General features: G+C 42.8%; 1 protein-coding gene across 1 annotated transcript in view; it reads right to left on the bottom strand.

Annotated features, from left to right (window-relative positions):
• The window catches only part of LOC121548096 (CUB and sushi domain-containing protein 1-like), a 442,651-nt gene that overhangs the window by 121,027 nt on the left and 305,730 nt on the right, over positions 1-15,894 (bottom strand). Inside the window, exons 23-29 of the mRNA XM_045209890.1 lie at positions 5,624-5,780; positions 5,309-5,500; positions 3,587-3,713; positions 2,684-2,886; positions 2,029-2,220; positions 1,070-1,208; positions 37-224 (exon numbers count right to left, since the gene is read on the bottom strand). Of these exons, the coding sequence (XP_045065825.1) occupies positions 37-224; positions 1,070-1,208; positions 2,029-2,220; positions 2,684-2,886; positions 3,587-3,713; positions 5,309-5,500; positions 5,624-5,780 (1,198 nt within the window). The remainder of the gene's footprint in view (positions 1-36; positions 225-1,069; positions 1,209-2,028; positions 2,221-2,683; positions 2,887-3,586; positions 3,714-5,308; positions 5,501-5,623; positions 5,781-15,894) is intronic.

Genomic DNA, 15,894 nt, shown 5'->3' with positions numbered 1-15,894 from the left:
GTCACCTCCTGCGAAACTAACATGTTGACAACTTGCCTTTGAATTCAATGGCAAAGCCAGACATCCCGAGGGAGGCGTCACTCCTGAAGGCGAGGAAGAGGCTGTTGCCACTGCTCTCGATGCGCTCCGGGGCCTGATTTCCCTGCAGGCTGCTGATCAATGGACCGTTGGAGTTATCCCCCTCATAGACGTGCAGGAAGTCATAGCTGGGCTCCATGTTGAAACTGGGAGAATGCAATAGAAAACAATGTTTATTAAAGACTGATGCCTGAATCACAGGTTTACATTTATTGGGATGACTCGTGTACTGGAGGCAGCTCTGCAGGGTGGTCACTAGCTGGCACAGCCACAAAGTCATCAAATCTGATTTTAAACCTAACCCTAACCTTAACCACACTGCTAACCTTGTGCCTAACCCTAAGCTAATTTTTGTTTTCATAAATTTTTATGATATATAGCCAATTTTGACTTTGCCACTGGCCCATCTAGTGGAAATCCAGGACAAGATTCATCCCCAAAAACATAAACCTGAGCCTGAATCACACTGTAGGGCCAACCAGAACCATACTCTGTTGGCTCGGATGCTTCCATTCACATTGTCCTTACTAGCAACTATGGCCAGGCCAGTTCAGCTCGCCTTGGCCCTACAGTGAGAATCAGGCATGTGGGGGCCTGTCTATACTGTCTGTAACTGTCATTAGAGGGATGGTGAGCTAGTACTGTTCAGATTAATCTAAGATCAACTGATAAGAGTTTGTTTGGATTTTTCTCATTTGAACCAATGTAATTCCTGTGGGTTGCGGTGCTTTGTAATTCGAGGAACTATAGTACATTTCATCAAAGCTATTCCATTTATATCTAGGCATATAGTGTAATACAGTAACACACATCGATTTGGATAATATTTGAACAAACGCAAACTATTTCACCTCAAACACAGATGTGTTTGATGTTTGTTTACGGTAATTACCAAACTGACAAAGACAGAGTGGATACACTCCTTCCATCTGCTCTTTGACCTTGGTACTTATTACCGTAGGTGCCTCGCAGCGTAGTGTGAGTGACATACCTTTTGAAAATTAGGGCTATAACAAAGTCCGGGTTGACTTTAATTCTCCAGTCACATTCCTTTCCTGGTGGGTATGGCTGTGGATAGTTGGGTGATAGAATCACCCCAGCAGGGCCTGTCACGTTGCCACCGCAGGTAGCTATCACATCAAGGAGAGTGAGGGCAACACACAGGTTTAAATACGACTTGTCTCCATCACATTAACTGTTTATGTTGATTGAAGTGACAAAACAGGCCACCACGCATAGACGTTCAGTGACAAACAGTAGCGATGGAATTCCTACCTGCCACTGTCATTCAGAAAGGTTATTAGCATCTTTGCTTCTATATTTTTACCGTTGTGTGAGACAAGTGTGTGCTAAGCAAAATAAGACTCCTTTTGAGTTCCAATCCTGTCAATCATGTACTTGTTTATAAGAGCAACATTTTTCTAATCTTAGTAATCTTCCACCATTACAAATGATTCTGGCTATAAATGGCCTTCCATCAAACAATTATTAGTGGTGTGGTAAACATGCCAAGAGACTAGAAGTGACAAAGCACACTGTCTGACAAAGGATTGGTTGACAATGGCTGAAAATGCCAATTACATTTCAGTTACTGATGAATCATTCTTCACAGGGGGATTCACACTCTACTGAGACATGGTTTACATTCCTAATGTTACGTTTCATTCTTTCTAATAATAAACATGTCACTCATTCAACATAAAGTAATTAAGCAGACACAAATGAGTGGTGGTTCATAAAACACTGTCTACGTGTATTTTCAGATACCACAAATCCTTCAATGAAAACAACGCAGTGGCCTAGCATACACATCCCAAATCGCCTTCTTGCAGTGGAATAATCATAAAGGGAACATCTACCTATTGTACAAAGCCTTTGTTGACATCAAGCCATGAAGAGAAATAACAGTGAAGTCATTTCTCCATTACTGTGGAGGTCAAAACAACATACCTATACAGGTAGGAGGGTCTGGCTGCCAGTAGAACCTGTTGTTGAGCTGTACACAGGTGATCTTGTCCAGGCCCTGGACCTGGTAACCTGGGTCACACTGGAAGGTGATGGTGTCCCCAGGCTCCCGACTATCCCCGTAACGCGTCCCGTTCTGAGGTGTCCCGGGGTCATTACAGGTCATGGCAGTAGTAGCTGAAATCACACAAATGAATCACTTATAAATATAAACATGAGACAAATGCTGACATTTTGACAACACGCATTTAATTCATACAACTCAATTTTTTTGCTGCCAAATGCTGATTATGATATACGGTAATATAATATTTTATGTGAAATCATTGGACTGGCAGCAAACTGAATTGTGGCGACTACTTGTCTTTGAAATAATATTTCCAGAAAATATTTGCCATTTATATGCAAATGCAATGCTCCATTTCATTTATATTTGCATGAAATATTTATGGTGCAAAAAATAATTTTCGTCATAAGAGTGGTTTATACGCGGACATAAAAGACTTAATAACAAGTTCAAATCGAGGCTGAGAGAGGGAAATATCAAGAAACATACTGTAGCCTTTGTTTGAAAAGTTACTGGTATGAATGTCATATCAGAATTCCTCTGGTCTGTTGTAACAGGTGGAGTGCTACTTACTTGAGAACTGAATGGAGAAGCCTGACTTGCTGATGAAGTAATCACTGTCAAACTGGAGCGTTAGGATGTTGAAGGTGCTGTGGGTGTCATCGGGCAGAGCTGACCCACTCCATTCCTTCAGGAGAATACCCCCCTCTGTTGGACCGTCCCACACTTTCAGGATGTCATGGGCCACTTCCGTGTCAAACACTATGAAGTGGAGGCTAAATAGAAAGAGAGGGAAGTATTAATTATACACTATGCAGCTCGTCAAGAATTAGAACCTTGCATACTATAGTCTGGCCTTACCATTGGTTCACATCTGTGACAAACACCTAAACAGTCAACAACTGACCAAGGGTAGTTACCAACTTGTAATACGAAATCCTCATTGGAGTTCTAGCGAACCAGTCCTCAAGTAATGCCTCAGACCAAGGAAACATCTAGATCAGAACGGTCTTGCTCACCAAACCATTTAAGGAATGTTTTAATTATTTTCAGTGGCAAAGTAGATGGAGGATGAATTCTTTAAAAAGTTCATTAGTCAGCGATGTCAATTGTATCTCTCACCCTTCTTGATCCTTAGATTGCTTGAATTGAATTGGCATATCTAATTTCTATGGCATTTCTAGCGGGCATAATTGGTTTATCTTTGGAGGTTATTGTTTGGTTTTGAAGAAGCGAGTAATGGACCTAAAGGAATAGATGCTAATGGCAAGGAAGGCCTAGCAGTGGGGTGAAATGCAATCAGCAATGGCACATTTAATCACAGCTCATTTTCCAAAAGTACAGCAGAACAATTGCTCCGCTATACTAGGACACGCCTCGCAATAAACTAGCTGATTTCACTTCACATTTAAATGGAGTCAAGGAAAATTGGGCTATTGTGTATCTAATCGCCTTTTCCATTGTGAGATACTGTACCTGATGGTCTTGCCTGTGTCCGCTTCGATGGACCAGGTACAGTGGAGGTTGTTGTCGTAGGGCGCAGGGTAACCCGGGGAGAGTATCCGTCCAGATATTGCACCTGCGATGTGGCCTCCACATTCAGCTAGATGAGGAAACCGAAACATGTATCTTACCATGGTCATCAGAAGCCCTAGTGTTCAGTGTAAATATGTTTGGGCTCATATCATCACAATAGAAATCCAATTAAATAAGCTAACCTGATCTTTGAGGTGTCTTAATCCTGATGAACCTTAGGCTGGCTTATCTCTCTGGCATCAACCAGCCCAATTCATAAACATCCCATAATACATTGCATAACCACACTTGAAAGAACCTAATATGTTCTCTAGCTTCTCCACATACATATGTGTATTATTTTATTCACTGCTGACAACAGAAAAAGAAGAGAGGATATCCCTATTATGTCACTTCCTTCAAAGGAAAGAAAAAATACAATGACGGCCTGAGGCAATGTCATCCATTTTCCATGCTACTTTTCTGCAGTATAGAAATGTGTCTGAACCGAGCTGGGATAATTAAGGAATGAGGCTGAACTGAAGAATGACACTGTAATGTATCAGTTCTCACCAGCACAGAAAGCTCAGTGTCCTACTTAAATTAAGAGAGAGACACACAAGGTATCTACATACATAGCTTTAGGGGTAGTAATATAGCCAGCATTAGGGGATAAATGCTCATAGCTGTTAACTAGTGTAACTATTTCGGTACAGTATAACAACAGTATGACAGGAGGGGGTTTGACTCGTAGTTGGCCTGAGAGAGTAGAACTGGCAGAGATCGTCAGATAATGGAATCAGTAAGATATTAATAACAGTGGGACAGAACGCAGACAACACAACAGAGTCCATATACTTGTTCATAAGAGCAACCTCCTGTAGCTCAGTTGGTAGAGCATGGCGCTTGCAACGCCAGGGTTGTGGGTTCGTTTCCCACGGGGGGCCAATATGAAAAATGTATGCACTCACTAACTGTAAGTCGCTCTGGATAAGAGCGTCTGCTAAATGACTAAAATGCAAATGTAATATATTCAATAGTATGCGTCAGATGAAAATGAATCCTTTGATATGGGCATCTTGAACATTGCTCTGATAATTGATATGTCAATAGAATCTTCCTTAGGAATGGAAATGGTGTGTATTGCCATAGTCAGGGAAAGCTCCCTGATGATTCCTACTACTGTACATCATATCTTATTTCCAAATTCTATCCTGTCTATACACACCACGTATTTATATTCTGGATTCTGACACATGCTCACTCTACTATATCTATCAGGGATGTAGCTCAGTTGGTAGAGCATGGCGTTTGCAACGCCAGGGTTGTGGGTTCGATTCCCACGGGGGGCCAGTATGAATTTTTTATTTTTTTTTATAATGAATGCACTCACTAACTGTAAGTCGCTCTGGATAAGAGCGTCTGCTAAATGACTAAAATGTAAATGTAATCTACTCTGGGTTGTTAATTGGACTCATTCTGTAATTTCTTGATTTCTTGTTTAATATATATATATTTTTTTGTGTATTTGTATTGTATTTGTTAGACATTCTACTGCACTGTTGGAGCTAGTAACACAAGCATTGAGCTGCACCTGCTATAACACCTGCAGATCTGTGTACGCGACCAATAAACTCTGATTTGATGGTGAGATTTGTCTATTTTCCGCAATTACTCACTCACCTAGACAGAAAGGCAAAGGTTTGTCCCAAACCCTACGGTCTCCACTTAGGCATGTCAGAGTGCTGCTCCCATGGAGAGTATAGCCAGGGTTACAACTGTACAAAACAAATGTGTTCGCAAAATGGCCGTCATCTTGAATCTTGTATCCGTAATTCGGAGTTCCTGGTTCATCACACTTGACAAGGTCAAAACCTAGAAAGACAGATTTGACGCTTTAGCCCATTCAAACATTAAAAGGACATCTGTCCAGTGCCCACTAAAACATGAATCAAGGAATATCTATATAGGCTGTGTCTCTGGACATAATCTACTCACTGCTGTAGGTCAGTCTGAATCCCTTGTTGGTTTCACTGCCGTTGCTGTTGAACTCAATCCAGAGGTGATTTGAGGTACTGTTGATGATGACATTGTACATGTCAGTTTTGGAGAAATTGCCAAGAAGACGATGTGAAGTATCCTTCCCGTCATACACCTGTTGATGAAAGAACCAGGTTTGTCAAAATACTATTCATATTCAAGGGAATATTCAATAGCGCACTCTACAGTATGCAGCCTCTTGCAGTACAATTCCATGATTTGCTGAGTGGCAGCGTAAGAGTTTTGAGTGAGTAGTTAGCATTCAATCCATCAACAAAAGCATAAAGAGCAGGTAGATACATATTGTACATAAATACTATGAATATATACACAAATTGGAGAATAACTAAAGTGTGGCTTCCAGAGGATAGTGTTCAAGACAAAGGCAGAAACATGTTAAAGCGGGCAACCAGAAGGGTGCCTATTCCAAAGAACATACATTTTTAGACTTACAGTGGACTACACAGAAATATCATACACAGAGATATGAGAATGGCGCCAGAAGGAATGGCACCTGTTTTTCTACGGGCTCCTGACTAATTGTGCTATTTTGTGTATTTTTTGGTGCTGATCTGTCACGACTTCCTCCGAAGCTGCCTCCTCTCCTTGTTCGGGCAGGCTTCGGTGTTCGTCGTCACCGGCCTTCTAGCCACTGCCACTCCTCTTCTCATCAATCCATTTGTTTTGTCTTGTTTTTACACACACCTGGTTCATATCCCCTCATCAGTCCCTGCAAAAGTATTCCCTCTGCCCCCCCATGTCTTTGTGTGTGATTGTTTCCATGTGGAGGTGTCGATAGCTCGGTGGAGCATTACAGTTGAAGTCGGAAGTTTACATACACTTAGGTTGGAGTCATTAAAACTCGTTTTTCAAACACTCCACAAATTTCTTGTTAACAAACTATAGTTTTGGCAAGTCGGTTAGGACATCTACAATTGTTTACAGACATATTATTTCACTGTATCACAATTTCAGTGAATCAGAAGTTTACATACACTAAGTTGACTGTGCCTTTAAACAGCTTGGAAAATTCCAGAAAATGATGTCATGGCTTCAGAAGCTTCTGATAGGCTAATTGACATCATTTGAGTCAATTGGAGGTGTACCTGTGGATGTATTTCAAGGCCTACCTTCAAACTCAGTGCCTCTTTGCTTGACAACATGGGAAAAGCAAAATAAATCAGCCAAGACCTCAGAAAAACAATTGTAGACCTCCACAAGTCGAGTTCATCCTTGGGAGCAATTTCCAAACGCCTGAAGGTACCATGTTCATCTGTACAAACAATAGTACGCAAGTATAAACACCATGGGACCACGCAGCCATCATACCGCTCAGGAAGGAGACGCGTTCTGTCTCCTAGAGATGAACGTACTTTGGTACGAAAAGTATAAATCAATCCCAGAACAACAGCAAAGGACCTTGTGAAGATGCTGGAGGAAACAGGTATAAACGTATCTATATCCACAGTAAAACAAGTCCTATATCGACAACCTGAAAGGCCGCTCAGCAAGGAAGAAGCCACTGCTCCAAAACTGCCATAAAAAAGCCAGACTACGGTTTGCAACTGCACATGGGAACAAAGATCGTACTTTTTGGAGAAATATCCTCTGGTCTGATTAAACAAAAATAGAACTGTTTGGCCATAATGACCATCGTTATGTTTGGAGGAAAAAGGGGGTTGCTTGCAAGCCCGAAGAACACCATCCCAACCATGAAGCACGGGGGTGGCAGCATCATGCTGTGGGGGTGCTTTGCTGCAGGAGGGACTGGTGCACTTCACAAAATAGATGGCATCATGAGGAAGGAAAATTATGTGGATATATTGAAGCAACATCTCAAGACATCAGTCAGGAAGTTAAAGCTTGGTCGCAAATGGGTCTTCCAAACGGACAATGACCCCAAGCATACTTCCAAAGTTGTGGCAAAATGGCTTAAGGACAACAAAGTAAAGGTATTGGAGTGGCCATCACAAAGCCCTGACCTCAATCCTATAGAACATTTGTGGGCAGAACTGAAAAAGCATGTGCGAACAAGGAGGCCTACAAACCCGACTCAGTTACACCAGCTCTGTCAGGAGGAATGGGCCAAAATTCACCCAACTTATTATGGAAGCTTGTGGAAGGCTACCTGAAAGGTTTGACCCAAGTTAAACAATTTAAAAGCAATGCTACTGAATACTAATTGAGTGTATGTAAACGTCTGACCCACTGGGAATGTAATGAAATAAATAAAAGCTGACTTAAATCATTCTCTCTACTATTATTCTGACATTTCACATTCTTAAAATAAAGTGGTGATCCTAACTGACATAAGACAGGAAATTTTTACTAGGATTAAATGTCAGGAATTGTGAAAATCTGAGTTTAAATGTATTTGGCTAAGGTGTATGTAATCTTCCGACTTCAACTGTATGTACTTTATCGCCGGGATATTCACCCATGTGTTTTGTTTTCCCCAGTGCGCCGTTAAGTCGCACTGTAGTTGTTTTACGCATTGCTGCGAACCGCTGTATTGGCCGAATAAACCATTATTCTGGGATTTACACCTCCTGCGCCTGACTCTGTCCAAATCATCTTAACTTTTTTTGCACATAGTGTTTCCTCCATCGTTTCCTATGACCAAAAAGAGCTTCTGGACATCAGAACAGCTATCAGTAACCTTGATTTCTACTTTAGTGAGTCTGATTAGACTACAGTGGCAAATTAATAAATCGCCTCTACCCTCTGTTCTATTGGCGAAAGTACAATCACTGGAGAATAAACTGGACGTGCTCCGTTTGTGACTATCCTATTAACGGGACATTAAGAACTGTAATATACTATGCTTCTCGGAGTCATGGCTGAACAAGGATATGGTACCAGTCAAAGGTTTGGACACACCTACTCACTCAAGGGCTTTTCTTTGTTTTCTACTATTTTCTACATTGTAGAATAATGGTGAAGACATCAAAACTATGAAATAACACATATGGAATCATGTAGTAACCAAAAAAGTGTTAAACAAATCAAAGTAGCCACCCTTTGCCTTGATGACAGCTTTGCACACTCTTGGCATTCTCTCAATAAGCTTCATGAGGAATGCTTTTCGAACAGTCTTGAAAGAAGACTTGGTCCTCTGTAGCTCAGCTGGTAGAGCACGGCGCTTGTAACGCCATGGTAGTGGGTTCCATCCCAGGGACCACCCATACACAAAAATGTATGCACGCATGACTGTAAGTCGCTTTGGATAAAAGCGTCTGCTAAATGGCATATTATTATATAAGGAGTTCCCATATACAGTGGGCAAAAAAAGTATTTAGTCAGCCACCAATTGTGCAAGTTCTCACAATTAAAAAGATGAGAGAGGGCTGTAATTTTCATCATAGGTACACGTCAACTATGAAAGACAAAATTAGGAGAAAAAAAACCAGAAAATCACATTGTAGGATTTGTAATGAATTTATTTGCAAATTATGGTGGAAAATAAGTATTTGGTCAATAACAAAAGTTTCTCAATACTTTGTTATATACCCTTTGTTGGCAATGACACAGGTCAAATGTTTTCTGTAAGTCTTCACAAGGTTTTCACACACTGTTGCTGGTATTTTGGCCCATTCCTCCATGCAGATCTCCTCTAAAGCAGTGATGTTTTGGGGCTGTCGCTGGGCAACACGGACTTTCAACTCCCTCCAAAGATTTTCTATGGGGTTGAGATCTGGAGACTGGCTAGGCCACTCCAGGACCTTGAAATGCTTCTTACAAAGCCACTCCTTCGTTGCCCGGGCGGTGTGTTTGGGATCATTGTCATGCTGAAAGACCCAGCCACGTTTCATCTTCAATGCCCTTGCTGATGGAAGGAGGTTTTCACTCAAAATCTAACGATACATGGCCCCATTCATTCTTTCCTTTACACGGATCAGTCGTCCTGGTCCCTTTGCAGAAAAACAGCCCCAAAGCATGATGTTTCCACCCCCATGCTTCACAGTAGGTATGGTGTTCTTTGGATGCAACTCAGCATTCTTTGTCCTCCAAACACGACGAGTTGAGTTTTTACCAAAAAGTTCTATTTTGGTTTCATCTGACCATATGACATTCTCCCAATCCTCTTCTGGATCATCCAAATGCACTCTAGCAAACTTCAGACGGGCCTGGACATGTACTGGCTTAAGCAGGGGGACACGTCTGGCACTGCAGGATTTGAGTCCCTGGCGTCGTAGTGTGTTACTGATGGTAGGCTTTGTTACTTTCGTCCCAGCTCTCTGCAGGTCATTCACTAGGTCCCCCCGTGTGGTTCTGGGATTTTTGCTCACCGTTCTTGTGATCATTTTGACCCCACGAGGTGAGATCTTGCGTGGAGCCCCAGATCGAGGGAGATTATCAGTGGTCTTGTATGTCTTCCATTTCCTAATAATTGCTCCCACAGTTGATTTCTTCAAACCAAGCTGCTTACCTATTGCAGATTCAGTCTTCCCAGCCTGGTGCAGGTCTACAATTTTGTTTCTGGTGTCATTTGACAGCTCTTTGGTCTTGGCCATAGTGGAGTTTGGAGTGTGACTGTTTGAGGTTGTGGACAGGTGTCTTTTATACTGATAACAAGTTCAAACAGGTGCCATTAATACAGGTAACGAGTGTAGGACAGAGGAGCCTATTAAAGAAGAAGTTACAGGTCTGTGAGAGCCAGAAATCTTGATTTTTTGTAGGTGACCAAATACTTATTTTCCACCATAATTTGCAAAAAAATTCATTAAAAATCCTACAATGTGATTTTCTGGAAAGAAATTCTCAATTTGTCTGTCATAGTTGACGTGTCCCTATGATGAAAATTACAGGCCTCTCTCATCTTTTTAAGTGGGAGAACTTGCACAATTGGTGGCTGACTAAATACTTTTTTTCCCCACTGTATGCTGAGCACTTGTTGGCTGCTTTTCCTTCACTCTGTGGTCCAACTAATCCCAAACCATCTCAATTGGGTTGAGGTCGGGTGATTGTGGAGGCCAGGTCATCTGATGGAACACTCCATCATCCTTCTTGGTCAAATAGCCTTTACACAGCCTGGAGGTGTGTTGGGTCATTGTCCTGTTGAAAAACAAATGATAGTCCCACTAAGCGCAAACCAGATGGGATGGAGTATCGCTGCAGAATGCTGTGGTAGCCATGCTGGTTAAGTGTGCCTTGAATTCTAAATAAATCACTGACAGTGCCACCAGCAAAGCACCCCCACACCATCACACCTCCTCCTCCATGCTTCATGGTGGGAACCACACATGCGGAGATCATCCATTCACCTACTCTGCGTCTCACAAAGACACAGCGGTTGGAACCAAAAATCTAACATTTGGACTCATCAGACCAAAGGGCAGATTTCCACCGGTCTAATGTCCATTGCTCGTGTTTCTTGGCCGAAGCAAGTCTCTTCTTATTATTGGTGTCTTTTAGTAGAGGTTTCTTTGCAGCAATTCGACCATGAAGGTCTGATTCACACAGTCCCATATGAACAGTTGATGTTGAGATGTGTCTGTTACTTGAACTCTGTGAAGCATTTATTTGGGCTGCAATCTGAGGTGCAGTTAACTCTAATGAACTTATCCTCTGCAGCAGAGGTAACTCTGGATCTTCCTTTCCTGTGGCGGTCCTCATGAGAGCCAGTTTCATCATAGCGCTTGATGGTTTTTGCGACTGCACTTGAAGAAACGTTCAAAGTTCTTTACATTTTCCAGATTGACTGACCTTCATGTCTTAAAGTAATGATTTCTCTTTGCTTATTTGAGCTGTTCTTGCCATAATATGGACTTGGTCTTTTACCAAATAGGGCTATCTTCTGTATACCACCCCTACCTTGTCACAACACAACTGATTGGCTCAAACACATTAAGGAAAGAAATTCCACAAATTAACTTTTAACAAGGCACACCTTTTAATTGAAATGCATTCCAGGTGACTACCTCATGAAGCTGGTTAAGAGAATGGCAAGAGTGTGCAAAGCTGTCATCAAGGCAAAGGGTGGCTACGTTGAAGAACCTCAAATATAAAATATATTTTGATTTGTTTAACACTTTTTTGGTTACTACATGATTCCATATGTGTTATTTCACATGTCTTCACTATTATTCTACAATTTAGAAAATAGTAAAAGTAAAGAAAAACCCTGGAATGAGTAGGTATGTCCAAACTTTTGACTGGTAATGTGCATCTAGCTAGTTTTTCAATGCATCGGCAGGACAGAACGGCAGAGTCCGAGTAGGGGGAGTCTCAAGGTCCTGCTCGCCTGAGTTAGAATACCTCATGATAAGCTGTAGACCATGCTATTTACCAAGAGAGTTTTCATCTATATTTTTCATAGCTGTCTATTTATCACCACAAACCGATGCTGGAACTAAGACCGCACTCAATGAGCTGTATAGGGCCATAAGCAAACAAGAAAATAAACATCCAGAAGCGGCACTTCTAGTGGCCAGTGATTTTAATGCAGGAAAACTGAAATCCATTTTACCTCAATTCTACCAGCATGTCACCTGTGCAACTAGCGGGAAAAAATCTCTAGATCACCTTTACTCCACACACAGAAACGCATACAAGGCCCTCCCTTGCCCTCCCTATGGCAAATAAGAACATTACTCTATCCTCCTGCTTTCTGCTTACAAGAAAAAACTCAAACAGAAAGTACCAGTGACACACTCAATACAGAAGTGGTCCGATGAAGCGGATGCTAAGCTACAGGACTGTTTCACTAGCACAGACTGGAATATTTTCCGGGATTCATCCGATGGCATTGAGGAGTTTACCACATCAGTTACTGGCTTAATTAATAAGTGCATCGATGCCGTTGTCCCCACAGTTACAAGCAACATCCACACTGAGCTAGAGGCTAGAGCTGCTGCTTTCAAGGAGCAGGACACTAATCCGGACGCTTATAAAAAAAATCCCGCTAACCATTAAACAGGCAAAGCTTCAACACAGGACTAAGATCGAATCCTACTACACCGGCTCTGACACTCATCGGATGTGGCATGGCTTGCAAACTATCACAGATTACAAAGGGAAATCCAGCCGAGAGCAGCCCAGTGACGCGAGGCTACCAGACGAGTTAAATGTCTTCTATGCTCGCTTCGAGGCAAGCAACACTGAACCATGCGTGAGATCACCAGCTGTTCCAGACAACTGTATGGTCATGCTCTCCGTAGCCGATGTGAGTAAGACCTTTAAACAGGTTAACATTCACAAGGCCGCAGGGCCAGACGGATTACTCAGAGAATGTGTTGACCAGCAGGCAAGTGTCTTCATGACATTTTTAACCTCTCTCTGACGCAGTCTGTAATACCTACATGTTTTAAGCAAACCACCATAGTCCCTGTGCCTACGAACGCCAAGGTAACCTGTCTAAATGACTACCGCCCGTAGCACTCACACCACGTCAACACCATCATTCCAGAAATCCTGGACCTACTCCAATTCGCATACTGCCCCAACAGATCCACTTATGACGCAATCTATATTGCACTCCACACTGCCCTTTCCCACCTGGACAAAAGTAACACATATGTGAGAATGCTGTTCATTGACTACAGCTCAGCATTCAACACCACAGTGATATCCAAGCTCATCACTAAGCTAAGGACCCTGGGACTGAACACCTCCCTCTGCAACTCGATCATGGACTTCCTGACGGGCCGCCCCCAGGCGGTGAGGGTAGGCAACAACACATCCGCCACACTGACCCTCAACACAGGGGCCCCTCAGGGGTGTGTGCTTAGTCCCCTCCTGCTCCCTGTTCACCCACGACTGCATGGCCAGGCACGACTCCAACACCATCATTACGTTTGCTGACGACACACAGTCCCATATGAACAGTTGATGTTGAGATGTGTCTGTTACTTGAACTCTGTGAAGCATTTATTTGGGCTGCAATCTGAGGTGCAGTTAACTCTAATGAACTTATCCTCTGCAGCAGAGGTAACTCTGGATCTTCCTTTCCTGTGGCGGTCCTCATGAGAGCCAGTTTCATCATAGCGCTTGATGGTTTTTGCGACTGCACTTGAAGAAACGTTCAAAGTTCTTTACATTTTCCAGATTGACTGACCTTCATGTCTTAAAGTAATGATTTCTCTTTGCTTATTTGAGCTGTTCTTGCCATAATATGGACTTGGTCTTTTACCAAATAGGGCTACTCTTCTGTATACCACCCCTACCTTGTCACAACACAACTGATTGGCTCAAACACATTAAGGAAAGAAATTCCACAAATTAACTTTTAACAAGGCACACCTTTTAATTGAAATGCATTCCAGGTGACTACCTCATGAAGCTGGTTAAGAGAATGGCAAGAGTGTGCAAAGCTGTCATCAAGGCAAAGGGTGGCTACGTTGAAGAACCTCAAATATAAAATATATTTTGATTTGTTTAACACTTTTTTGGTTACTACATGATTCCATATGTGTTATTTCACATGTCTTCACTATTATTCTACAATTTAGAAAATAGTAAAAGTAAAGAAAAACCCTGGAATGAGTAGGTATGTCCAAACTTTTGACTGGTAATGTGCATCTAGCTAGTTTTTCAATGCATCGGCAGGACAGAACGGCAGAGTCCGATAGGGGGGAGTCTCAAGGTCCTGCTCGCCTGAGTTAGAATACCTCATGATAAGCTGTAGACCATGCTATTTACCAAGAGAGTTTTCATCTATATTTTTCATAGCTGTCTATTTATCACCACAAACCGATGCTGGAACTAAGACCGCACTCAATGAGCTGTATAGGGCCATAAGCAAACAAGAAAATAAACATCCAGAAGCGGCACTTCTAGTGGCCAGTGATTTTAATGCAGGAAAACTGAAATCCATTTTACCTCAATTCTACCAGCATGTCACCTGTGCAACTAGCGGGAAAAAATCTCTAGATCACCTTTACTCCACACACAGAAACGCATACAAGGCCCTCCCTTGCCCTCCCTATGGCAAATAAGAACATTACTCTATCCTCCTGCTTTCTGCTTACAAGAAAAAACTCAAACAGAAAGTACCAGTGACACACTCAATACAGAAGTGGTCCGATGAAGCGGATGCTAAGCTACAGGACTGTTTCACTAGCACAGACTGGAATATTTTCCGGGATTCATCCGATGGCATTGAGGAGTTTACCACATCAGTTACTGGCTTAATTAATAAGTGCATCGATGCCGTTGTCCCCACAGTTACAAGCAACATCCACACTGAGCTAGAGGCTAGAGCTGCTGCTTTCAAGGAGCAGGACACTAATCCGGACGCTTATAAAAAAATCCCGCTAACCATTAAACAGGCAAAGCTTCAACACAGGACTAAGATCGAATCCTACTACACCGGCTCTGACACTCATCGGATGTGGCATGGCTTGCAAACTATCACAGATTACAAAGGGAAATCCAGCCGAGAGCAGCCCAGTGACGCGAGGCTACCAGACGAGTTAAATGTCTTCTATGCTCGCTTCGAGGCAAGCAACACTGAACCATGCGTGAGATCACCAGCTGTTCCAGACAACTGTATGGTCATGCTCTCCGTAGCCGATGTGAGTAAGACCTTTAAACAGGTTAACATTCACAAGGCCGCAGGGCCAGACGGATTACTCAGAGAATGTGTTGACCAGCAGGCAAGTGTCTTCATGACATTTTTAACCTCTCTCTGACGCAGTCTGTAATACCTACATGTTTTAAGCAAACCACCATAGTCCCTGTGCCTACGAACGCCAAGGTAACCTGTCTAAATGACTACCGCCCCGTAGCACTCACACCACGTCAACACCATCATTCCAGAAATCCTGGACCTACTCCAATTCGCATACTGCCCCAACAGATCCACTTATGACGCAATCTATATTGCACTCCACACTGCCCTTTCCCACCTGGACAAAAGTAACACATATGTGAGAATGCTGTTCATTGACTACAGCTCAGCATTCAACACCACAGTGATATCCAAGCTCATCACTAAGCTAAGGACCCTGGGACTGAACACCTCCCTCTGCAACTCGATCATGGACTTCCTGACGGGCCGCCCCCAGGCGGTGAGGGTAGGCAACAACACATCCGCCACACTGACCCTCAACACAGGGGCCCCTCAGGGGTGTGTGCTTAGTCCCCTCCTGCTCCCTGTTCACCCACGACTGCATGGCCAGGCACGACTCCAACACCATCATTACGTTTGCTGACGACACAACGGTGGTAGGCCTGATCACCGACAACAATGAGACAGCCTATAGGGAGGAGGTCATAGACCTGTCAGT

The sequence above is a fragment of the Coregonus clupeaformis genome, chromosome 31 (assembly GCF_020615455.1).
Source record: "Coregonus clupeaformis isolate EN_2021a chromosome 31, ASM2061545v1, whole genome shotgun sequence".
NCBI lineage: Eukaryota > Metazoa > Chordata > Actinopteri > Salmoniformes > Salmonidae > Coregonus > Coregonus clupeaformis.
The sequence above is the reverse complement of the archived record's forward strand: the minus strand, read 5'-3'. Positions and strand labels throughout refer to the sequence as shown.